Source organism: Lissotriton vulgaris, chromosome 7 (genome assembly GCF_964263255.1).
Source record: "Lissotriton vulgaris chromosome 7, aLisVul1.2, whole genome shotgun sequence".
NCBI lineage: Eukaryota > Metazoa > Chordata > Amphibia > Caudata > Salamandridae > Lissotriton > Lissotriton vulgaris.
In genome coordinates this window covers 1,661,077,470-1,661,103,934 of record NC_141695.1, presented here as the reverse complement: position 1 = coordinate 1,661,103,934, position 26,465 = coordinate 1,661,077,470, and the positions used below count along the sequence as shown (strand labels likewise).

The following is a 26,465-nucleotide window of genomic DNA, read 5'->3' as shown; positions in this document are numbered from 1 at the left end:
AGTAGGGTCTGCAATCCTATGATCACCCAGATTTTTTGCTTTTGTTTCACTGGTTTACGACTTTCTCTGGCTGTGGGCCTGCCAATCAGACCCACAGCCTGGCTGTTCTCTTTCTAAATTACGATATGTACCTTAGGTGCATTTACCAATTGGTACTGGGCCACCTTGTCAGACCACGTAACACAGGGCATAGGTGTACCCAGGGCCGCCAGGGGCTGCAGCATGTATTATGCCCCCCTGGCTGGCCCCCTAAATTTGACACAACTGGCTGCATGACAGCTGGGGCGAAGTCGTGTAATCACCCTTTGCTTTAGATATAGTAGCTCTATATCTAACCATACAACGGACACCCGAGTTCCTATCAGTCACTCCTATGGCAGGCCTTGACAATCCTGAAGGCAGAGTGCATGGGCTCGTGTGAACTGTGTTCTGGCCCGAGCCGAGCCGGTTGCAGCTTGCGGAGAAAAGACCCAATGGCTGTTCCAGGATAACGCGTACCACATCGGTAACTTCGGTGTCGCGTTATCAAGACATGTCGAGTAAGGTGTCATACGAATCGGGGTGCTGCCCTCTCACCAACCCTGGCGACGAGGTTAGCATTCCGCCCTTCTAGAGGGACACGACATGTACGTAACTGTGAACCCTGGTTAAAGTTAACGAAAGCCTCAGCTCCACAAAATGGATGCTGCCACCACAGACACGAGTCTGACCTCCTGCTGCTGGGAGTCCTTCCAGCGAGGAGCGCTTGGACAAAGGGTTTCCTGTCGAGGGCGGTGTTCGCACCGTCCCAGACAGGGTTTGTGTATTCTGGGTAGGTAGGGCTTTTGCGAGAAGGTGACTGCGGAGTGGCACCCCGGTGCTCACTACGCATCTGCCGGTTAGAACCAGTTCCAGGGGCGACAGCCCTGGCCTGGGGAAAGTCCGGCAGGGGAGAGGGGTGTAACTACCCCCCTTCCTGGTCCCACCCTTAGGGCAGGACCTAGTCATGTACCCACCCCTTTCTTTAGAATAAAGACCGGAGCGGCGACCCTTCCAAATTAGATCATCTTTGAATCAAGAATACTTTCTACGAAAGGACTTCAAGACTCTTCTCAAGATTTCTCCCTTGTGGCTAAGGAGTAGTCACCCTGCATCAGCGGGCACCATCTAAGAACTCTGCGGGTTGCTGTAAGTCCTTCCTCAAGGAATCCGATGGCCCAGCTCGACGAGAACCGACTTCCCTGGCACCTCTGACCTCTACCCACGTCATCAGCTCAGCTGTGATCTGTGGGTGCGACGAGACCTCGAGGGACCGGCCATCATCAGAACCTGCACGCTCTTAAAACCAGCACGACCATCGAGGTAACTCTCTGGTGAGTGCTCTGGGGTCCGAGAAGCCCCGACCCTGAGCCGCTCCAGCTCCGAAGTACAGTCTCCCAGCATCTCCACGATCTGCGTGGGGCCCTTCTGCTCGCTGCTCAGCACGTTGTCTGGTCACTAGCCGCTGGCTTGTGTCCTTCTGTGACGACATCCGAGAATCATCACCGCCGGTCTGGTTGCTCCAGACTGGCCCTTGCTTCCATCTTTTCGAGAAGCACCCCGGACCCTCCTGGTCCACTCAAGACGCCATCTTAGGCCCACCACGTGGCCCTGAGATTTGCCGAGGCTTGTTGCCCCATCCTGGGCCCAGCGACGCCGACAGCATCATCCTTCGTGGGACAGCTCGCACCTCCACCGTGGTCGCCGACAACGCCTCCTGGTCCGTGAGACTGCAGAGCCTAGCGTCGCCCACTCACCTGGTCGAGGTGACGGCCAACCGGTGCCTTCCTGGTACCCTCTGACTACTGGCTAGTAGTACGAACTTGGTCCCCTCTGCTTTCAGGTTTCTTCAATCTCCGATCCAGGCTTGGATCTCTACGAACTATTCAGCACTGGTCGCCGGCCAGCAACTCCTTTTCTTCCGGCTCCTGGCTCGTCAGCGAAGACCCCGACGCCTGTAAGACTTGTGCAGCCGCAGCCCTCGTGGCTAGGTAACTCGGCATTTCGGTGCCTGCATAGCCTCCTTACTCTAGGGTCCCGAGTCCCTCGCTTCCGACTTGCCTTAACCTTTCCGTGTCCTCGGACACTTGTTTAAACGTGCACTTGAAGTATTTGCTACAGAGATTTGGTTTGTGCTTAGTACCCTGTCCTCATAAAGAGTACAGGGCTGTTGTGATTCTTAATAAATATACTGTTTATTTTCATAACACTTGTGTGGTGTCCTTTCACTGGGTGTTCAAGGGGTACATGTGTGGTAAACAGCTGGCTTAACGCGCCCTCTCGAGTCTTTAGCCTTAGACTGCTCGTATCCACGCTACTAGGATAGCTGGTCTATAGGTTGACTTACAACCAAACACCATTAGGGTCGTTGGAACGATACATAGTGGTCGCTAGAATAGCGAACGTTGCATATCGGGCCAACTTCTCACAGTGTTGTCATAATCAACTGTTATATTAGTTATTAGGAGCAAGTATTGTCATGGATTGTCGAGAGACTAGAAGTATGGCTGCAGGGGGAGAAAAAAAGTTGCCTGGCACCCTTGATGATTTTATTGTTCGCACTAATGCCTTAATTGATGAAGGGATTGTGTTAATGGATAGAAGGGTGTCCCAAAATTTGGCCATGGTCAAAAGATCTTCCTCAGGCCTCATTGCTCAGGCACGTACGCCTAACATCATGACTTGTTCAAATACCCCGGCCAGGTTAAATAATGATGGGGATCACCATGTACCAAGTTCCCAACAGGGCCTTGAGGCCCCCCCTAATCTCATTTTGTTATCAGAGGGCGGTCTGGATAGTGATTTGGTCGCCGCGAGGGCGAATAATCGACCGACGATCACTGATTTAAATCAATGAGGGCTGAAAGAGGGGGCAATTCCCAAAAATAAGGCTAATAAATCGACCACCCACAAAGCCAGGAGAGTTAAAAACATCCATAATCAGGATACAACCATCTTAGATCCTGTGGCTGTGAGTAGGGACCTGGCAGTAGGTGTCGAAGACAAAGACGGGGCTTACCATTAAGCCTCCCTGATGATACGATTGTAGACAGTAGCTTGGAAGAAATTTTGGAAGTAAGTGGTGAAGAGAACAACTTGGCTGAAATTCGTCAGGATGGAAGTGGGATAAATATGACGAATAATAATATTTTCGAAATTCCAAAGACCCTTCTTGAACCTATAGAGGTAAGGCTACGCTGTTTAGAAACAGTGTTGAAAAACATCCATAAGGATGGATATAAGTGCCCCTAGTTTCAGTCTAAAGAACCTGGCTCCCCATGCGGTGACTACAGTACATAAGCAATCCTTGGCCGATAAAAACGTCCCCCTGGGCAAAAATATTGTGCCAAAGAACCCGACCAATACCCCAAACTCAGGAGGTGCAAAAGCTAAGACTCCTGACTCTAAACAAATACCCAATCCAGCTAAGCCCAAGACAATTCCTCAAGTTAAATTTAAAGATCCTATACCCTTGACCCCAAATCTAGATTCGGCCCCAAGAGATAAGGTGGAGGTTCGAAGAAATATCCACCTCCCTCCAGATGCCTGCCCTTATGTAGTGATTTTGACTGGGGTAACGGAAATATCACCATCTTATGTGGAATCCTTCCAGGCATTGAAAAATAAAGTGTGCCACTGGTTATCAAATAATCACCCCCTACCACAGAATATCCCCAGTAACATCTTAATGGTGGAGAGAACCCCTTGGGTGGGTGGGAACAGAAAAAACTTACAAGGGGACTGCATTGTGGTAACCTTTGAGAATCCACAGGTGGTAGAACACATCTGCAGAGGAACCTCTCGCTACCAAGCCAGTACTGTCACTGCTAGGCCACTCTCTTATTTCTACTTGCCTGAGAACCAAGTGGATAAAAGATGGAGCTGGCTAAGGGGTCCAAATGACCAAAAAAGTAGGCGGAGGTTTAATTCCCCATGGGAGGTGCAATCCTATGGATGGGATGAGGGTTGAAATGACAGCTGGAACTTGGTTAAGAGAAGAAGAGGTAGATCTATTCAAGGTGGGTTTGGTACAGGGTTACAGAATGGTCACCCTTACAACTATCCCCAGTCAGTGAATGGGTATGAAAACCACTTTAACATCCCAATGGCCAATCACTATGAGTGTTTGTCAAATTTGGATTGGGTTGATTGACAAAAACAGGGTTCACCGTTTAGCTTGTTGCAAAATATCCCCCCAACCCCACTACAAAATGAAAAGAGTATCCAGGCCGTGCAGGAGTCAAACATTGATTTAATTCCAATTATCAGTCGGGGTGTTGAAGGAGGGGACCCACCGCCCGAAAAAAAGGATAAAGCACTGGGGAAGGGGAAGATGATTGTGGCAACTTGGAACATCGCTGGTCTCAGGAGTAAAGTTGATGACCCCATATGGAGGGACTTTATAGGCACCATGGATATAATAGCCATACAGGAAACCTGGGACACACAAAACACACTCACAGTGGATGGTTTTACTACCTTTTTTCTCCCAGCTGTTACCTCTATTGGGGGGCGAGCACGAGGAGGCTTGGTTACTCTGGTATCCGCTAAAATCCCGGGTACTTAGAAGGAAATAGTTACTGGTTGTCCCTACTGTCTAGCAGTCCAAATTACCCGTAAGGGCCTTCATAATGTCCTGGTAGTGAAATTTTATAATTCTTTTGATAGGGCTCATCCGATTAGTAATCTGATGATGTTAAACTCTTTTCTTCTTAAACTTAAAGAGTCATCACAGTCTGAATGTACTATTATGTTAATGGGGGATTTTAATGTCCATAGTTGTCAGGACAAATGTCCTCCTAACGTTTTATTTGGTCCCCCGGCTGAGGAGAATATTCACTTTGAGCACTCAGACCAGGGCATTTTCTTAGAAACTCTTCTGGCCGAAAATGGGTAATGCTACCTAATGGGTGCGATGAGGATATTCCTACATTTACAGGACATGGTATTGGGTCTGTAATTGATTATATTTTTTTAAGCAGCAGTTGTGGAAGCCATATTACTAGTTATTCAGTTGTGCGGTCTCATTTTAGCGACCATAACCCAGTTGTACTAAGGGTCAAAAATGTAATTGTAATCATGGAAAGCAGGTCGAATTTGGTGGACAAACGCGACATGCGGTTGACTGACCAAGGCCGTAGAATCAAGTGGTGCAAGATAGTTCCAGAGGAGTTTTTCTGTAATCTTTTTAGTAGTAGCCGGGAGGAACTAAAGCTTTGTATGGATGACCAGGCGGGGGACAATGAAGTAGTGGAGGCGTACCAAAAGGTTTGCCTCGACATTGTATCCAACCTGACACGTCAGGGTAAAGGCAAAGCGCAAGGGAAGGAAGGCTGGTTTGATAAGAATTGTACTGTGGCCAATCATAAACTCAAAGTGGCCCTTAAATCCAAACCAGTGGATAGATTGCTCGTGGCTACCCTTAGGAAAGAATATAAGACAGTCGTTGAAAGAAGGCGGCGCAAGATTAGAGAGGACGCTTGGGCTGAGTTGACATCAACTGATGTGTTGAAAAACAGCGCTAAGATCTGGGCTGTGGTCAACCAACCCTATTTTTCTGACTCTAGTAACAATGAACTGGATTGTGGAATACAAGAAGATAAATGGCACTTGCACTTTAAATCAGTTTATGAACAGGAGATTTTGGGGGTAGAGGCTTCGACCACCTTTTCTAGACTGCCTTATATTCTAACTGTAGACAAGGGTGAGGTGGCCGTAGCTATTGGTAAAATGACTAGTAACAAGGCTCCAGGGCCGGATGGTGTTCCCTCCGACCTTTTTAAAGTCAATATTTCATTTTGGTCTAAAGTTTTAGCAAATGTTTTTAATAGAATTTCAAAAACAGGCATTCCAGAGACATGGTCCCAGTCGGTGATTGTCCCTATCTATAAAAAAGGGGATAGGGGTGACCCTGGCAACTACCGCCCCATATCTCTCATTGATTCCGCGGTAAAAGTCCTAGGGAGAGTGGTCCTATGTAAACTTACTGACTGGTTAGAGGATACCAATACCCTCTCTCCCCTACAGTATGGTTTTAGAAAGGGGCGTAGTACCATAGACCACAGCTTGAATCTGCAATTGCTTATCAGGAAATACACAATAGCGAAGCCAGGATCCCTGTATATTGCCTTCATGGATCTGTCCTCGGCATTTGATCGAGTAAACAGATCCAAGTTATAGGGCCAGCTTCTCAGAATTGGAATAGATCCTAATATTGTGTATTTCTTAGCCAACCTCCATAGGGACCTTACAGCCACGGTACGATATGATAGAAAAGGTAATTGCACGGGTAAAATCAGTATCACCAATGGCGTAAGGCAGGGATGCATTCTAGCTCCCCTGCTTTTTACACTATACATAAATGATCTGGGTGGCGTATTGGGAGCAGCGAGTAAGGACATCCCGAGGGCAGGGAAGTCCCTATTGCCCGCATTATTATATGCGGACAACGCTGCTCTCCTAGCTAGAACTGCAGTGGGTCTTCAATGCCTGTTAAATTCATTTTATGATTTTATGATAAATCTTGATTTAAGTGTTAACTATGGTAAATCCCATGTCATAGTGGTGGCCCAGAAAGGGAAGGCCAGGAAAAATGTAATGACACTGCAATGTAATGGGCATAAGCTGACAAGAGTCTCCAGATTTCCCTATTTGGGGGTTGTATTTGATGATTGTTCGACGTGGCACCCCCTATTGCTGGAGAAAAAAAATGCCCTGGCACGTTCTATTTCTGCAGTGCTGGGCTTTTCACGTAAATTAGGGGTGAAACCTCTGGAGGCAGTTTTAAAGGTATATGCTGCTAAGTGTATTGCCATCGCTAAGTGTATTGCCATCGCTATGTATGGCGCAGACCTATGGGATTTTAGGCCAGTTAAAATGCTTCAGGTAACGGAAGATAACTTTCTTAAAATGATTCTCTCCCTGCCAAGATCCACGGCCGGCTTCATAGTACATCAGGAATGCGGCGTGGATTATTTGGAAGACCGAATCGCTATGGCCCCCCTACTAAAATGGATCTCAGTCTGGCTTAACCTGGAACTGGAAGTAAACCATGAAATCTTTAAGCACTGCCTAACGCTAGATCATTGGGACAAGATCCCCTGGTTGAAATATGTACAACAACTATGTGTAAAGTTAGGTCGGCCTGAATTGTTTAATAAACCATCTAATTTAATGAAAGGTGACTTGAAGTGGGTCAAAAACACTTTTTTGTTGAACCCAGGGATGGACAGAGAAGGATTGGAGCTGGTAAAGCCATCTGTTAGGACTCATCAACTGATAGCATCCTCTGGACATGATCTGGAACTTTACCTAAAGGTTGTTAACAATTCAAATCATAGATTCCTTTTAACTAAGTTCCGATTAGACAAAATTCACCTGCTAATTTCTGGCCGTCCTGGTTGGACCAAGCCACTTGATCTAGATTTGTGTAAATGTGATGGCTGTTCGATTATGGATACTGTACACTTTCTGTTTTTCTGTGATCATTTTAGAGATATTAGGAAAAAGTTTATCATACCCCTGTTAAAGGGGAAAGGGTTTAGGCAAGTCAAGCCAGCTTTATTGTATCTCCAATTATTATCAAATGTATGGGAAATTTACAATGTAGCCAGATTTTTAACCATAGCGGTGAGACTCAGTAAAAAGAGCAACTGGTCCTAGATGATGATTGTTAATATTAATTCCTGCAACTTGAATCAAGTTTTAAATCAAATTTTCTTATGTTCCTTTTTTAACTATATAATGATGTACATATTGCTGTTTTTAAATTTTGACATCATGTGTTAGCATTTTTTAATTGGGTACTCCCTCCCTTCTTATATTGTATTCTTATGTCATTATGCTGCCTGGTGTCTTGTGGACCATTTTGTGTGTTTTTGTACTTTTGTGGTTTTGAAATTGAACCGAATAAAGTATTTCTTGACTTGACTTGACTACTTATCTTCAGTAGCATCCTTTCTGGCGGATACTCTATCCAACTAAGTGAGGAATTTGCAGATAGAAGTATCTATCAGAAGTATAAGCTACTTACGTTTGGTAATAAACCTTCTGGTATATATCCTAACTAACCACAGATTTCTCACTGTAGCCCTCCTCCCTATTCTAATGAGTGGGCTTCTAGGAGTTAATACGATTCCAAGTTAGATTTTAAACAATGTCATTTTTCTCAATCTGTCAGTCCTAATTGGTGGCTACCCTAGCAAACCACACATTTCTCACCGAAAATCTTCCTTACCTTTCTGTTGAGTGGGCTTTTAGGAGTTAATAAGATTCTTAGTTAGTTTTTGCATACCACCCTTGTTCTCAATCTGTCAGTCATGAAATGCATTTGAGAGTGCAGAAAAGACAAATTAATAAACTAACATAGGCACAGAGATGCCACCTCAATGTGATCTGTTGTCATGTCCTGAGGTGGAACAGAGGCGAGAGAGAGGCCAAGGGTACCACCTGCAGGCATCCGGCATCCAGGAACTACTGTTAGAGTTTCTATATCCAGTCTAGTGTCTGTTGTAAGGCAACAAAAGGTGATTAGTCCGCAGTGTTGTACTGTATTCGCCTGAAAGTGTGTTATCGACAGTAAGTAACAAACTCATTTTGCTGATCAATTGCTTTCTCATATCTTTGAGCATTCAGCAATGTCTTGGGACCGTGAGGTATGTTGATTTAGATTACTGCAAAAGTAACTCATTCTGACTTGAACTTTATTTAAGCAACCCCTCGAAAGGGACGAGTCAAACCTCCTCTGACAATGATAAATTCTGCGGATTCCACTACCTTGCCGTTGAAGTTAGAAAATGAAGACAGACAAAAACTGAGTCCGGAAGTACATCAGAACATAACAAGAGAGACATTTAAATCGGGATCTAACATTGAAAAGGTAATCCTCCAAACAATGATAAACTGCATTGGTTCTTATTTGCCTCTTGTGTTCTTGTCTCTTCAGCATAACTCATCCTTAGCTGAACAACTTTACTTACAGGTAGTTATGTGTACCGGTGTAAAGGTTTTTCATCCTTCACTTTATGAAGAGTTTTTAAACTTTGCCATGTTGGTGAGCTTCACAAAACTGGTGAAGTTCATAAAAACACAAATACTAAGAGAAAACATACAGTAACTGTAGTTTTTGCCTGATAAAATCTCTACTACCCCCATTTTTGGCATAAGAGTTTACTTGTTAAAAGGTTTTTTTACAAAACATTTGTTTGCTGAATTATTTTTGTACAGAAAATGTATCCTGCAAGTACATTTGGGAAAAACTGATGAACGTTTTAAAGTGCAGGTTTTAGGTTGCAAAGTTTTCTAAATTTGCCAACATTGTAAACTATGCACTCTTTACCCATCTTTGATGGCACAATTTGAAATTCACATATGCCACATTTAATTGCAGTAAATTCTCACCTTTTATAATGTTTTTAGTTTAGATTTCTCGTACTTGAAAGTTTTTCCTGGTGTGGGCCTGGATATAGCCCTATCTGAAAGAAACAGGTTAGTATTAGATTCCTTACTTTAGAATATCCCAAGGCATCAGTCTGGATCCAGAAATTTTTGCATAGCAGTACCCCTGCGCGTCGGTAGGCGTCGTCTGCTGCTCCGCGTCCATCGTTGGCGCCGGGATGACGTCGCCGGAGTACTTAAACGCCGCCCTCGCGCGCTGACATCAGTTCTTCTTTTTTCTGCGCCAGCAAGCGCAGGTCCGGAGAAAGTGGTACCCTTTAGTCACTTTTTGACTAAGCTTTTTCGATCCTTTTTGGATCTGTTTCGAGTCGTTCGACTGCATCGGCGCTGGTAGGGATGGCCGGGTTCAAACCCTGTGCTGACTGCAACCGACTGATGTCGGTTACCTACCCCCATCGCCGGTGCCTGCATTGCCTGGGGCCCGACCATGATGACAAGTTGTGCCCCGGGCCTTAACGTCGAAGGCTAGGCGGGAGTGGTCCCGCAAGCGCCTCGAGCTCCGGCAGTCAGCCCTGCGCCGTTCGAGGTCCCAGTCCGGAAGGAGGTCGAGGGACCGGTCGCTGGGTTGGAGTCATCGCAGCTCGGCGAGTCGACACCTCTCGTCGGGCTCCAAGTCCCCAGGTAAGAGGCACAAGAAGTCGAAGAGGCGACATCGCTCTTCTGACTCCCCCCGACGCTCGCGCAATGCAGCCGGGGGTTCGCGGCTCCGCCGGAGCCGCAGGCGTCGCGGCCTGCTCCATACCCGCCGGTCCCTGAGCAGAACGCGACGCCGGAGGAGATCGATTCCTTTCTCATGGCCATGAGGTCGCTCACTCGTCCGTCGGTTTCCCGCGGCACCTTCGGGCTCCGCAACCCCGACTGGGAGCCCAAACGGGCCGGGGCCTTTGGCCCCGGCTGCGTCAGGTGCTTTTGCCCCGGCGCCGTCGGCGACTTCGGTCCCGGCGCCGCACGGCCTCACTGGATCCGGATCCGGGTTGCCACTGGTCGACCTTACGACCCTGCTGGCGTCGACCCGAGGGTGTCACCCCCGGCGCCGTCCCCGCACGGTGCCGCCCCTGGTCCACCCCTTGATCCGGCGTCGGAGCGGCGTCACTCTACTCCGCATTCTGCGCCGACCGAAGAGGACTTCTTCGAGGGTCTGGGTCCATCCTTTACCCCTGAATTCCAGGAGATGGACGACAAAGAAGACTGGGAGGGATCTGAGGACCCTCTGGCACGTGAGTGCCAGTCATTTCAGTATTGGACACAGGAACTAGGGGAAGCCAGTGGCCTGGATACCTCCCCAGACACTGGTTTTGTCTCCCCTCCTACCGTGGCTACGGAGGAGGGGGCTACTTATAGTGTGGTGCTGACGAGGGCGGCCAATGCCTTGGCTCTTGAGCTCCCCGTCGCAGCGGTGAGGTCTAACATCCTCACAGAGGTCCTTAAACCGCAGATAAGCTCCCCAGAGCCTCTACTGCCATATGATGAGGCTCTCACGGACGTCCTGTTGGACACTTGGTCCAGGCCCGCTACAGGTCCCCCTTGTAGATAGGAACGTCGCTAGGCGCCACCGCCCTGCTCCGGGCGACCCTAGTTTCCTGTCCAGCCACCCCAACCCAGAGAGCCTGGTTATCCAGGCCTCTACTACCCAATACACATTCCCGACTGCACCTCCGGATCAGGAATCCAAGAGGTATGAGCAATTCGTCAAGAAGATGTTCTCCTCCCTTAGTTTGGGGTCGGGGTCGGGCAACACCGCGCGCCTTTTGGGCCGTTACACCCACTCCCTGTGGGATACGGTTGTGGCCGTGCTGCCTGAGTGCCCGGCACTGGTTAGAGGCGGCAGACCCGAGAGCAGAGGACGGCCCGGGACCAGGGTTCGATTCCCGGCGCGGCAGGTTTCTGGACCAGGGTCAGCGGACTCGATAATTCCCTCGCCTCGGTGGCCACTCTGATCAGCGATCACACTCGGCAACTCTGGGCATTAGCTTGCCTCATCTTCACTAACGGCCCCACCAGACCGCCGGGGATGCCTGGTCTCACCCTGGAGATACCCATTAAGGGACCATCTCTCAGGGAAGCCAGGAAGGGTTTCGCAGCGGTCGAAGCGCCTTGGGACCCTCCGGGTAAGTAGTGCGCTATATAAATGCCTATACATTTACATTTACATTTACATTTACAGGGAGCCCGGGTGAAGCTCGCTCAAGCCCTCGCGGAGGGACGAGACGCAACGCGGTATTCCATACACTGTGGGCTGGATACCACAAACTTGCTGGGGAGAGCGATTTCCATGTCTCTGGTGGTTCGCCGCCGTGCGCTGGAACGCTTTAAGGAATCCAGGGCTACAGCCAAGTCCTTGGGCCTGTCGGCCCCGCACCAGCAATCTTCTGCCCAGTGCTGCTGTCGTGGCCACGGAAGGGGCGCCCCCACATGTCCTGCCAGCCACGGGCCGCAGACTACCATTCAGCACGGCGGCGGACGTGGTTACCCTTGTGGGGGTAACAGGGGACAACAGCGCGGCCAGTCCACATCTACCTCCGCAGCATCCACCTTAAAGCCTTCCTAGTCCAAGCTTTCAGACCCATTTGACGCCAGTGGGGGGCAGGGTTCGCTGTCGCCTCCTCCACTGACGCTCCATCACATCAGACAGGTGGGTGCTGCAAATCGTCCAAAGGGGCTACTCCCTCCCGTTTGAGGCAACACCTCGAGCCATGCCACCGCAGTACCATCGCGTGTCGGGATATCACTTGCAACTTCTGCAAGAGGAAGTTACGGCCCTCTTGCCCAAGGGGGTCATCAAGTGCGTTCCTGGGCCAGAAGTAGGGTGTGGTTGTTACTCCCACTACTTTCTGGTTCCCAAGAAGGGCAAAGGGTGCCTACGCCCTATCTTGGACCTGCGGAATATCAACGGCTTCATCCGGAAGGAGAAGTTCAAGATGCTGACTTTGGCTCAGGTCTTAACTGCCCTAGACCCGGGAGACTAGATGGTAGCGTTGGACTTGCAGGATGCCTATTTCCCATCCCCGTCCTGCCGGCCCACCGGCGCTACCTGCGGTTCACGGTAGGCCACGAGCACTTTCAGTTTACCGTGCTATCCTTCGGCCTTACCAGCGCCCCACAGGTGTTCACGAAAGTGATGGCGGTGGACGCAGCTCATCTGCGCAGGTCAGGGGTTTCAGTCTTCCCCTACCATGACGACTGGTTGTTGAAGGGGGCTCGCCCCAGACAGTCGTCAGCCACCTCCAGACTACGGCCGACCTCCTGCACCTGCTGGGGTTCTCCATCAATGTACCAAAGTCGCACCTGTGTCCCTCTCAGAAGCTCCTCTTCATCGGAGCGGTTTTAGACTCGGCGCAGTTTCGGGTTTATCCTCCCGAACAGCGGGTTCGGGATATTCATGCTCTGAGTCCGATCTTTCAGCCGTTATCCTGAGTCTCGGTCAGGTTGACGCTGCGGCTTCTGGGGCTGATGGCCTCCTGCATCCTTCTGGTGCATCACACCAGGTGGCGGATGCGGGCTCTGCAGTGGGACCTGAAGTTTCAGTGGGCCCAGCATCAGGGCAACTTGTCCGACCATGTCTTGATCTCGGAGGGCACTGCAAGACAGTTGCAGCGGTGGCTCACGGACCGCGATTGGGTCAGCGGCAGATCCCTCTCCCTACCCAAACCGGAGCACGTAGTTGTGACGGACGTGTTCCTCCAGGCCTGGGGGTTCCACATGGGAGAGGCGGAGATCAGAGGCCTCTGGTCTCCGGCGGAGTCCCGGCTCCATATCAACCTTCTGGAGCTGCGGGCGATCCGGCTTGCACTGAAGGCATTCCTCCCCTCTGTCCAGGGGAGTGTAGTGCAGGTGTTCACGGACAACACCACCGCCATGTGGTACTCCAACAAACAGGGCGGGGTGGGGTCGTGGATCCTATGCCAGGAGGCTCTGCGCCTCTGGCAGTGTCTGGAACACCTGGTAGTTCAACACCTGGCAGGTTCCCTGAACACCAGGGCGAACAAACTCAGCCGTCGGTGCAATATAGATCACGAATGACGTCTGAACTCTGACGTGGCGCAAGGTCTCTTTCAGCAGTGGGGAGAGCCTTGGTTAGATCTATTCGCACACAGAAGAGAACACGCAATGTCATCAGTTCTGCGCGTTGGAATTTCCATGGCGGCACTCACTCGGAGACGCTTTTCGTCGCGAGTGGAGCTGCGGTCTGTTGTACGCCTTTCCGCCTATACCACTTCTGCCCAGAGTGCTGAAGAAGATCAGGCGCGACCAGCCCCAAGTCATCCTTGTGGCTCCGGACTGGGCACGAAGATACTAGTATCCCGAGCTACTCAGCATGTCAGTCGATCCCCAGATTCGTCTGTCTCTTCAGTAGGACCTCTGTCTCAGCAGCAGGAGACGGTCCTCCACCCGAACCTGTCCAGCCTCAACCTCCATGCGTGGAGATTGAGCTGCGGCAGTTGAGGCCATTTGACTTGCCTCCTGAAGTCTGTGATGTTATTCTGGCAGCCAGGCGTCCCTCCACAAAATCGGTATACGCCTGCAGGTGGAACAAATTTGTGGCTTGGTGCACAGCAAAGGCTGTGGATCAACTCTCTGCCCCTCTTTCTGAGGTTCTCCTCTTTCCTCTTTCTCTTGCCCAGCAGGGCTCTGCTCTGGGCACTCTCAAGGGCGCTACCTCTCTGCCATTTCCGCCTTCTTAAGGCTCCCTGATCAGCCCTCTTTGTTCACGTCCCCAGTTGTAAATAGGTTCTTGAAGGGCATCACTCATATGTCCCCCTGTTCCTTTCATGATGCCTCAGTGGGACTTGAACCTTGTTCTAACTTATCTGATGTGCACTCCCTTTGAGCCACTTCATAACTGTCCTCTTTGTCTTCTTACCCTTAAGACTGTATTCCTGGTTGCCATCACCTCTGCCTGGAGAGTGAGTGAGCTCCAGGCCCTTTTTTCACAACCTCCTTTCCTTTCTGACCATCCGGACAAAGTTGTGTTGCAGACGCGACCTTCTTTCCTGCCCAAGGTAGTCACAGCCTTCCACATCGGGCAGTCCATCACCTTGCCCACCTTCTTTCCGCCTCTGCATCCCTCAAAAGAGGAAGAGAGGCTCCACCGTCTGGACCCAAAACGTGCGCTCTCATACTATCTGGATCGCACACGCCAGTTCCGGGTGGATGACCAACTCTTGTTGGTTACGTGGGCGCTAAGAAAGGACAGGCGGTGCACACACGGACCATTTCCCGATGGGTCGTCTTGTGCATCAAGGCTTGTTATTCACTGGCTAAAAAGGAGCCTCCTGTGGGGCTACGTACCCATTCCACTCAGGCCGCGGCGGCTACTACTGCCCTGGGTCGGGGAGTCCCCTTGCAGGACATTTGTCAGGCAGCTACGTGGGCCTCGCTGCACACTTTCGCAAGACACTACTGCCTGGACAGCCAAGTCAGGATACATGGCTTTTTCATTCTCCAGGACTTTCTGGTGTGATTATTGGTTCGCAGACCCACCACCGGGGTTGGTATTGCTGGGGTATCTATTCTAAGGTAAGGAATCTAATACTAACCTGTTTCTTTCAGATGCACAAGTTACTTAGCTTCGGTAACAATATATCTGTAAGAAACAGTAGTTAGTATTAGATTCCTTACCGCCCCACCCATTCTCCCCGTTTTGCGAACCAATATCTAGGGTTACGGTCATCCCCTTTCAGGGCCCTAATTTCATGGCACCAGTGTTGGTTTTTATCATGGCTCTGCGTTTCTGGCGCGTAAAAGCTGTGTATAAGAACTGACGTCAGCGCGCGAGGGCGGCGTCTAAGTACTCCGGTGACGTCATCCCGGCGTCACCGACGCCGAACGTGGAGCCGCAGACGACGCCTACCGTACGCAAAAAATTTCCGGATCTAGACTGACGCCTGGGGATATTCTAAGGCAAGGAATCTAATACTAACTACTGTTTCTTACAGATATATTGTTACCAAAGGTAATAACTTGTGCGTTAGGTCGAGTGGTAGCCAAGGCCTTTTGATTTTTCCTGGTGTGGGCCTGGATATAGCACTGCTGGTCGAGTGATAGCCAAGGCCTATTGATTTTGCCAAAATGATTGTATCATTCACATTTTTTTACATCCACTGTCGCATACAGTATACAAATGTGGATCAGCCCCCCTACAGCCACTTGATAACTTGACTGTGAGTGATGGCATTCTCCTCTTTAACAAGAAACACATTCAGGCAGACAGGGTTATTCACAATGGTTAGTTATGCTTGTGAGCAATTTATACATCTAACTTTACTATTCCACCTTTGAGTAACTTTACTACTTTTGGCTATTCACAAAATCTGAGATCCGAGTGTAAAGTTACACTACAGTGTAGACATACACATCTCAACCCTCTGAAGCACTAGTTACTACTAAAAAATGATGGCGGCGTGAGAAGATGCTCTGACTCGGAGCTCCCGCCGACGGCCTACAATAGCACCGGCTTTGGAGCCGATACAGCAGTGGTCGGCACCCGAAAAACAAGTCGAGTGTCCCTGGGGCAGCCGGGCTTCATGTGGAGACCGAAAGGACCGCAGAAGGGGCTTTTGGAGGCGATTGGTGGACCGGGGGCCTGTGATGCCGGTGAGGTGGTGGACCTGAAGTTGCAGCCGGACAGTGAGTGTCGCTTTGCCGGAGCGGGAGCCCTGTCGGGATAGCACCGGGAGCAGCTGCTGCCAGTCTGGGTGAAGCGGCCGGGTGTGGCGACAGTATACCGTAGCGGAGGTGGAGGTGCAACGGGAGACCGCGGATCAGCCGCCATCTTGGACCAGCAGAGCCGGAGGCGAGTGACCCGGAGTGCCCGTTGGGGCACCGAGACCGCACAGTGATTCCGAAGATCATCAGAGAAACCGACGGAGCGGCACCATCCCCACGCCAGCTGACGGGATGACTACCTCCCGGTGTATGGCCAGTGAAGCGACCGAACGGCGATACCGTAGAGGGGTGCCGGACCCACCATTTTGCAGCGGCCCAGAGAGACCCCATGCGACCTAGAAAGAGGCCAGCGGAGAGAGTCTCGACACGCAAAAAGCAGGAGAGAGTCTAGCAGCCCCGAGGTGGTGGTGCCCGGTGTGAGGAGTCGAGTGGAGGCACAGCGAGGCCCCAATTGCGGATCTCCTGTGAGGTTGGTGTGAAGGGTGGTTCCTGGGACCCGAAGACACCAAGAGGGACACATAGCGGAGGTGAACGAGACGATTGCTGGACGCGGTTGAGGGAAGGCGAACGCTAGAAGGACCGAGTACCTAGCCTCACGGGGATATTAGGGGACCGCATCGGGGGCTGCACAGTGGCTGGGAAGTCCCGGAGGCGTCAGAGACAGTCCGCAACCTCCCCGAAGATGATAGGCACATGCAGGGCAGAGCCACGTTGTCGGAAGGGGGCGAAGTGGAGGAGCCCCTGACTACCATGCAGTGGGCATTGGCGTGGGAGCTGAACCGGATGCCGCCGCCTTAAACCTGACACGGCACACTAGAGTGTTTGGACCTGGAACCAACTGCCGGAGCTTGGCCAGGAGCAGACAGACGTGGAGGATAGCAGCCGCCACCGAGACATGGGGGCTTCAGGAGGCACAACGCGGGGAATCGGAGAGGACATCTGTACACGGAGGAGGAAGATCTCATCGACCCTGACCCCCAGTGCGGAGTGTGGCTCGCGGGAGACACGGTGAGGGTGCGGCGGCGCTGCCATTTTGTGGGCAACTCGGTTCACGCTGCCGGGGGCCTATTGAATGAGGTGCTGTTGGCCAGCAGACCTGAGAGTGGATTGGGTGAAGAGGTAGCCTGGGCCCCCCACTGATGGACTGTTACGGGCTGGTTTGGTGAGCGGACCAGGTGTGAGAAAGCCCTGACCCAGTACAGTCCAAAAGACAATTGGGTTGCTTGGCAAGACACAGCACACCGATTTTTCGTTGCCGAACACGTACCAACACGTACCAACAACACACAAACATTAATTGAGTGTCGCTGCATAGCGGTGGGATCGATAGTGCAGACACCCAGTGCCTGGTATAAGTCTCAAGAAGAGGGATCCCAATACGTGATATATGTATCATGTCCGGCAAGAGAGTACGTAAGGACAAAACAGTTAAGGATCTGTTTGCGAAGGCCCAAGTGACCCAATCACCTAAAGACATGGCTGCGACTGCCACACGTCCGTCCACGGGCTTGGCGGATGGCTCAGAGCCCATCACTGAAGCCTTCATAGAATCGCTATTCACTGCATTGAGAGACGACATTCACACCTTCAAAAAAGAATTTATAGATGAGCTCAAGGAGATTCGCAGGGACTTTGACGGGATAGGAGAGCACGTAATGACACTAGAGATAAAGACTGACGGACACGAGACTGACATCGAGGCCCTACAGCAAGAGATACTGAGGCTCCACGACCAGCAGGTAGATTTGCAATCACATATGGAAGACTTAGAGAACAGATCTCGTCGCCATAACGGGCGAATACGGGGAGTAAAATTGGCCAAAGATACCAAAGACCTGTTTGGCTTCACCAGGGAACTTTTTAACCACATCTTGGATCGTCCACTAGATCGTCCACTAGAGTCAGAACTTCGACTGGACAGAGAGCACAGAGTGGGACCCCTCCTCATAGTATTCAGGCCAACGATAAAGCATCGGGTCCACAAGATACTAGACCCAAGATACCCTTAGTAATAGCTGAGCTTCCCTCAAATAGTCTGACAGCCACTCAAGAAGGAAACGCAATTCAGGGCAACCACAAAGACAAGAACCCAGAGTCTGTTATTCCAAGATCAAGACTGAGATCGGAAGAATTGAGCGATCTGCATGGAGACAGGCTGGGACCTCTTTTTCAGTCTTTAAGGGGGGACTTGATGTCTAAATTTGAGATCTCAGAAGGCAATCAAAAGGCGATACACTACAGGTTTGACCTACTGGAGTCTAAGTTAGATGATGTCATCTGCCGTACTGGGAAGCTGGAAACGGAAGTTGTAGCCTTAAGTAAATCTATACGAGGAAACTCAAAAGACATTGATATTTTGAGAGCACAAAATACATCTCTGACTACTGATGTGGAGAGATTGGAAACTCAGCCCCGAAGAAATAACCTGAGAATTTTAAAGATACCTGAGGGTGAGGAATTGGAGGACATCAAGGGATTTGTCTACCGGCTTCTTAGGGAGGGTGTCTTAAAAGACCGCCCCGATATAGACCTCGAGGCGGAAATACAAAGAGTACACAGAGACCTTTAAAGATGCATGCAGATAGGAAAGCACCTAGGAAGATATTGGTAAACTTCCAGACTTTCAGTGTCAAGGAGCTGATTTTGGGAAGGTGTCTATCAAAGTCAGACCTCCATTATCGGGCAAACCCCTATCTTATCAGATCAGATTTAGGAGCCAGAACAGCACAGCGGCAATGGGAGTTAGGCACCAGAATGCCAGAACTGAGATCGCTAGGAGCTCATGTACAGATGAGGTTCCCCGCACTCTTGAAAATTATGTGGAAAAACAAGACATACAGTTTTACACTTTTTTAACAACAAGGGACCCTTGGGAACACCTTCATGACCGCCGATTCCGGCTACCCTGGCGCCGTCCGGTTACGATTCTGTAACACGGAAATCCGTAGCCCCACATTGGGCTTTCGGTCCGGGTTAACCCTCGATCATCGACCTGCCCCGTGTAAACCACGCACTGCTCGGCAATTTGAGGTTGAGTGTAATAAGGCAATTATTTATTTGTCCTGATGATGGTTCCCATGACCCTTTAAGGGGAACCGAAACGCCGTCGACTTGCTCATGCACCTTATACATATATATTTGGTTGAGGAAACTGATGTAATGGTGCTGTTTGAGATTTTCTGTACAATGTATATGTAAGCAGAAAAACGCTTGTTTGCCTTAATACCTTTCCTATCTTCTCCAACTGTAAATCACCCCGCTAGTGTTGGGCACAGGCTTGTGTACCTCACAGGGGCTTTGTGGAAGGTACCTTGTTCTATGTTTGGATTCTGTTTATTAAGTAAACGTGAATGACCTCTGTCCGGCTGGACATATCATTCTAAAAATATAGAATTGATTTCGTCTATATTTATTGAGTGTGATTTAAGAATTGCATGGGACCACTGTTGTTTTAGAAAAAAGAATACAGTTTTACACAGCCCGAAGAGGCAGATAATCTTTTAGCTCGGATGAGAGAAAATCAAGAAAATTAAGTGAAGAAAGAGAAGGTAGAGCTGTCTACATTTGGGCCGGGTGTAAAAAAAAAGATAAGATATAATAAAAAAAAAAGGGAAATAAGGTGAGCACATAACACAGAAGTTGATTCAAAGCAGGGTGCGACATACTGTATTGTTTATAGAAATAAAGGGTGCAATCAAAGGGGGAAAAAAAAGAAGGGGACAGTAAGCTACTGCAAATTACTCGCTGTTAAGATCAGTTAAAGTTTGAATTCAGCCAGAGGTATCTCTCCTGGGGTTCCAAAGGAGGTGTCATCGTCTGGTATGTTGGGGGGTTCCTCTGGGGGAGGGGGGGTTGGGGCACTGGGTGGAGGGTGGAGGGGGGGGGGGAAGATAAAAAATCCTCATATATGGAAAAAGTTATTTTATACAAGGTTCTAGATGGGCGGGAAATAAGAGCCGGGTCATGAGCAAGTTACATAATTTTAAAACCGTCTCATGGAATGTGAATGGGTTAAGGGAAAAAAGGAAGCAGTCCCGGGTTTGTGAGTTTTTAAGAAATTCAGAAGGGCACCTTATAATGCTTCAGGAAACTTATCTTGAGGCAAATGCTTGTAGCGCACTTTTTGGGAAATTGAGGTGGGTGCAGGAAATTGCATGCTCTAGGCAGATGGGAACAACTAGGGGGGTCACAATAATAATTCGGGCAAATAGAGGGATATGTCTGAAAAAATATGAAACTGATCAGACAGGAAGGTGGTTGGTGGCAGCTATATCCATTTATAATATCCCTTATACGTATGCAGTGTATTATGGTCCCAATGATGATAACCCTGGTCCGTTACTTAAGCTAGCGGCAGCTTTACTAGGGACTACGGGTCCTGTGATCCTAGGGGGCGATTTTAACCTGGTTTTTGATCAGATTCTAGACAGAACCTCCAAAGCTAAGTATCACGCTCCCACCAAATCACTTTCTACCTTAGGCTGTATGATGAAAGACTTCAACTTGTTAGACGTATGGAGGACTAAATACGGTTCCACCAGGGGGTTTACATTTTACAGTAAAAAGTATAAACACTATTCAAGGATAGACCACTTTTTAGTCGATCAACACCTTCTCTCAGACATCAGCTCCCTTTCATTTACACCCGTTGGGATATCAGACCATGCTGTTTTGGAACTGGTCCTCCTATTAAGTTCGAGTCCCTTAAACACTAGATGGACATTGGAGAGGACATTGCTACTTGGTGATCAGGTCAAAAGAGAAGTAAGAGAAAAGACCAACAAATTCTTTGCAATTAATATAGGCTCCTCCACCCCTCACGTTGTCTGGGAAACTTATAAGGCCTTTTTGAGAGGGGTCCTGAGCTCTCTAATGGCATATAAAAGAAAGGCTATAAAAAATAAAAGGCGGGAAGGTCTAGAGTCCATAACTAGAAAAGACTCTGAGTTACAAAGAGCCATCTTTTCAAACCCCGAGAGGATCCCGGCATTAGAGAAGGAGCTTTCAGATCTACAACTTCAACTTAAAATCAGTGACGAGAAAATTATAAAAGAAAAATGGGAGACCAGTAAATTAAAGAACTTTGAATATTGAGAAAAATGTGGGGCCCTCCTAGCGTGGAAATCTAGAGAGGAAAGAAATAGGAACAACATTAAAGTCTTAACTCAGAGAGAGACAGGGGTCTTAATTGTGGAAGATGGAGGTATCAGAGAAGAAGCCAGGAGGTTTATGCAAAGTCTCTATACTGAGGATAAAAACCCAGAGCTAGAAGAGATTGAGACTTGGCTGACCCAGAGAAATTTACCTCAAATTTCTGACCCAGATAGGAGGTACTTAGAAAGCGAGATCATGGAGGGAGAAGTATTAAATCAATTAAAGAAAATGAAGCAGGGTAAAGCCGCAGGTTCAGACGGGCTTCCGGTCGAGGTCTATTTAGACTATACAGAACTGGTGCCCGTCCTCACTACAATTTCCAACTGTTTACTATCCCAGGGTCACAGTATCCCCCCTACATGGGCTGAAGCTACAATAATGCTTATCGCAAAACCCAACAAAGACCTTAAGAAAATCGAGTCTTATAGGCCAATTTCCCTTCTGAAATCAGATATGAAGTTATATTCCGGGATTTTAGCTGCCAGACTTCCTAAAATTATAAAATCCATAATTCACTGTAATCAAAGGGGTTTTATCCCGGGAAGACAACTGAACGAATTAACCTTTCAAGTGATAGGAGCCATAGATTACGCTGAAGATAAAGACCTTCCGTTAGCCTTGGTCGCGATAGACGCGGCCAAGGCCTTCGATCAGGTTAATTGGAAATATCTCTGGGCCACTATGGTTGCGTTTGGGTTCCCTCCAGCTTTTATAGAGGGTATTAAATCATTGTATCAAAACCCACTAGCAAAAGTATTGGTCAACGGGGCTCTATCCGACTGGTTTAATATATCCCGAGGAACCCAGCAGGGCTGCCCCCTGTCTCCCCTTTTGTTTGACATTTATATGGAGCCTTTTGTTTGTGGTATTAGAGAAGATAATGTAATTCAACCCTTTAGAATGGCAAACATGGAGCTAAAAACTGCCTTATATGCCGATGACCTTCTCTTATACACTTCAAATCACATAGAAGCTATACCCAGGCTATTTGCCCTAGCTGAGGAATTCGGAAGGTTAATACACGGCTTCCCCCACTTGGAGGAGGACTCCCCGGTGCACAGCAATCAATTGACGATATAGTCTGACAGTTCGTGCAAAGTTCATCAAAAGTTAAATCCACAACTTGAAAAGGTTCATCTCCTTTTAATCCATATTCATTGATTTCATGAATAGTTCAATGATTCTAGAAATAGGTATACAAAACAAACTCCAAAAGAGGTATCATCCAACGTAAACAAACCCAATGCATTTCGGGCTAATCAATAGCCCTGCCTCAGGGGAACGCTCTACAAACATAAAGGAAACATCATACTGTCACTAGGAAGTTCAAAAACATCATATCGTAGCTCAACAGTTACTCAAAAAGCCATGCTCTGCAATTATATCAATTAATGTGCTATAAGGACAGCGTGCTCAACGTGTCAAAACGTGCAGAACTTAAGAAAGTGAAAAAAGTTCAAAAGAAGTAAGAGTGAACCAGTGTCACGCAAAAATTCACTTGTGCTAAAAAACGTATATGCGCCAAAAACGCGAAAGAGTTGAAACCACATGCACTATAACCCTTGTGCTCAACGATGTGCTTGCAATAATTCATGCGGGAAATGATTAATGCAGAAACTAATTCATTGTGCCAAACAAGCCGTGATCAAAAGCTTTAGCGAGTTGCACTCACGGAGATGATTACATGCGCGTGTTCGGGTCAACAATCCTGCAGAAAAGTGAAACCATTTAGGAAACATACACGATAAACGTGTATTAAACGCAGTGCGGTGGCGGTAGTCCTCGGTAGAGGTACTTACATGGAAGAATTTGCAAATTCACTCGGTCTGCGACCAGCTTGAAGCCATAGTTCGTTAGTGTGTGAAGGATGTTCGATCATCGCTTGATATGTGAATTAGTAATGAACAAAGGACTAAGAAAATGTTAAACAACCCAGCGCCATATTGAAATGGGTCGGATTAGTGCAGATACAACTAAATACGCTGCTTATATAGGGAAAATAAAAGCTCAGAAATAAATCCGCTATATTAAACAATCACATGCACAGTAGAAAAGAAAATCCACATATGAAAAAATGAAGAAAAGATGATCATACTTTTCACATGGTTAAAAGACAATGAATAAGAAGTGAATAACACAGAAGCAGTTGAATTACAATTAAATGACAATTGATGTATAGTCTATAGGTAACATAAAAATTCCATCCTGTCATTTAATCCGTGTGGCTGCATCATCGCCAGAAAGTGGATCCCAAAGTTCTCTCTCTTTAATAACGTGTTTTTGTTGTTATGTGTGGGTGTCACTTGCTCCAAAATGAGATATTTTAATTGGGCTACTGTGTGTTTTTGTTCCAGAAAATGTGCAGCTACTGTGGATTTGATGTTCCCAGTTCTGATATTACTTTTGTGTTCCAGTAGTCGTACTCTTATTTTCCTTTCAGTGTGACCAACATAGCACTTCTCACATGGACATTTCAACATGTAAATTACGTTGGCAGAATTGCAGGTGGCGTTGACTCTCAGTTTGATGGGTTGACCCTTCATAGGGTGATTGGTGACATTGCCTGGTATACAGTTGTTACAATTGCTGCAATTGTAACATGGTCGTAGACCACTGAATGTTTCTTGTTTGATGGGTTCTCTGGGTTTAGACAAAATCTCTTTCAAATTGCGTCCCCTTGTGTATGCGAACAACGGTGGTTGTGCAAAGGCACCCTGAAAATCGGGTTCCAAACTCAGTAGAGACCAGTGTTTAGAGATGATGTTTTTGAATTGGTTGCTGATCACAGTGTACTTGGATACTACCACCATCCAGGAATTTTCAGTTTTCAATCTGACTTGTAAAAGATCATCACGGTTCATGTTTCCACATCAGGTAACTGCCTTATCCAATGTCTGTTGTGGATAACCACGTGCTTTGAATCTTTCAACCATGTTAGACATTTCCTGTTGTCATACATTGTCTGATGATACAATGCGTTTGACACGCATCAATTGGGACAGAGGTAAGTTTTGTTTCAACCCAGGTCGATGAAAACTCTGATAATGAAGAATGGAATTACGATCAGTGGGTTTACGAAAAATGGTGGTTGTCATCTTTCCTGCTTGTTGTTCAATCTTCACGTCTAAAAAGTGAATGCACTGTCTGTCAAAGGTCCATGTGAACTGTATTCGATCATTCACTCCGTTCCATGATTTCAAGAAATCCACAAGGATTTCCTGAAATCATGAATCATGAAATCATGTATTCGATCATTCACTCCGTTCCATGAAATCATGGAACGGAGTGAATGATCAAATATTCCTGCTGTTCACCATAGGGCCCCAAAACGGCAGAAAACCCCTTACGAAATCTCCAAGTTCTTGACCGGCAGTGTCATCTTTACTCATGACACCTCTAACTATCCTTGTCTTATGGTAATCTGCCGCGGCCGTGTAGGTGGGAGGCAACAGGAACGAAACAAAACATGTGCCCGAGAAATCAGGGGGCAACCATGTATAGGCTCTATCATGGCAGATGAAATAGGTGCCCTTAGTTGCCAGGAACGAAGGGGAAGTCTGAGATGCAAAAACGTATGTCTCAGTGAAGACACTACTCCCTAACTGAGCTCTTGGATTTTTACCATTACCTTGCAGGCACAGGTGACCTTGATGGGGCACGATCCAAATCGGGTTGGATCTCTTTGCTCGCTGGACCTTACTCAGACTAACTCCATATCCTGTTATGTTCCATCTATCATAAGCCTGCAACTCATCTCTGGGAATCGTTCTATATGAATCAAAGTCTCTGCTCATATTTGTTATTCCCACCACCAATGCTTTGTTGCTCGAGTTACTTTTCGTGGAACGTGGGGGATATGGTTCGATGGCGTCTATAAACATTGTTTGAAATGCCCACAAAGAGCCATTGTAGCTAAAAGGTAAGACAAAGTACAGGATACCCTTATCTGTCGTATGTGGCATAAGACCACACACCCAACAATTAGTTGTGTTGACTACTAGCTGGTGTTGGTGCAGGAGCTGAACGAAGGAATTATTGATAAATTCTGATCTTCTAGCTGACTCGTGTTCAGGCAGAAGGTGGAAAGAATGCGAGGAGGCAGTAGAAGGAGGTGTAGGTTGCACAGTAGACACAAACGTTACTTGAAAAGAGAATGTAACATACCCAATTAAGAACATCATTAAGCTCAATAGCAAAAACAAGCATAATATTAAAAAGCGTTTTGTTGTAATCGATTTACATAGTTTCTGTCTGAAAGTCATTGTCCGTGCAGGTCTCTCCAACTCAAGGAAATCCATCCTCTCTAATTGCTGCCCGCGGTGGTAGGTTGATTCTGCTAGAGAGTGCTTCTGTCAGTCCAGGGCAACTCCCTTAGACCAACCAGAACCATCGACCTTATGTCTCAGGCTGCACTCAGAAGACTTTAAGCAACCGCGGCCTTAGCAGCTGAACCTGGATGGCGGTTCAAAAAGAAAAAAATGAATAGATCCTCGGTGAAGAGTTTAACCTGTCACCAAAAAAATCATAAAAACTCTATTTGCTTTTATTTGTCCATGACTCTTGGTCACAAATTATTACGGCTTCTTTCAGGAAGTTCTTGATTTTTGAATAATAGTTCAGGCTCTGTAGTGTTCAATCGAATTGACAGTGGCACAGCTTCTTGCAATACATCATCGCTTTCCAATTCAGAAGTGGTTCCTTTCACACGAGCGTCACTGAAGGGTAGAAAGCGTGGCACAGTCTCCGTGTCAGAGTCGGCAATCCCCTCCTGGACCCACTGCTTACAATGGGCGCCGTGCACCCATTTCTTTTTGCCATGGGCACGTACTGCGGAGCGGGTAGCCAGTAACACTTGGAAGGGTCCGGTCCAGCGGGGCTGCTCGTTCTTGGTTCGCTGAAAGTTGCGCACCAGGACCCAGGTGCCAGGTTCAATTGCGTGGCCTGGATCGTCAGAAGCTGGCGGTAAGGAGCTGTAGACCTGTTGGTGTAAGACACGCAATTTAGCCGTCAATTCGTACAGGTAATCAAGTAGTACAGGGTGTTCTACCTCGCTAAACTTGGTGGGCCTTGGCACTCCACAAATGTTGGCCGGACGGCCGAACACTATCTCATACGGACTAAGTCCCAGTCGCGAGTGCGCAGTCATTCTTGTTGATAGGAGTGCTAAAGGC

General features: G+C 48.0%; 1 protein-coding gene across 1 annotated transcript in view; it reads left to right on the top strand.

Annotated features, from left to right (window-relative positions):
- SYCP2 (synaptonemal complex protein 2) overlaps window positions 1-26,465 on the top strand; it is a 3,993,018-nt gene that overhangs the window by 1,227,898 nt on the left and 2,738,655 nt on the right. The window contains exon 19 of the mRNA XM_086932653.1: window positions 8,730-8,896. Coding sequence (XP_086788779.1) covers window positions 8,730-8,896 — 167 coding nt within the window. The remainder of the gene's footprint in view (window positions 1-8,729; window positions 8,897-26,465) is intronic.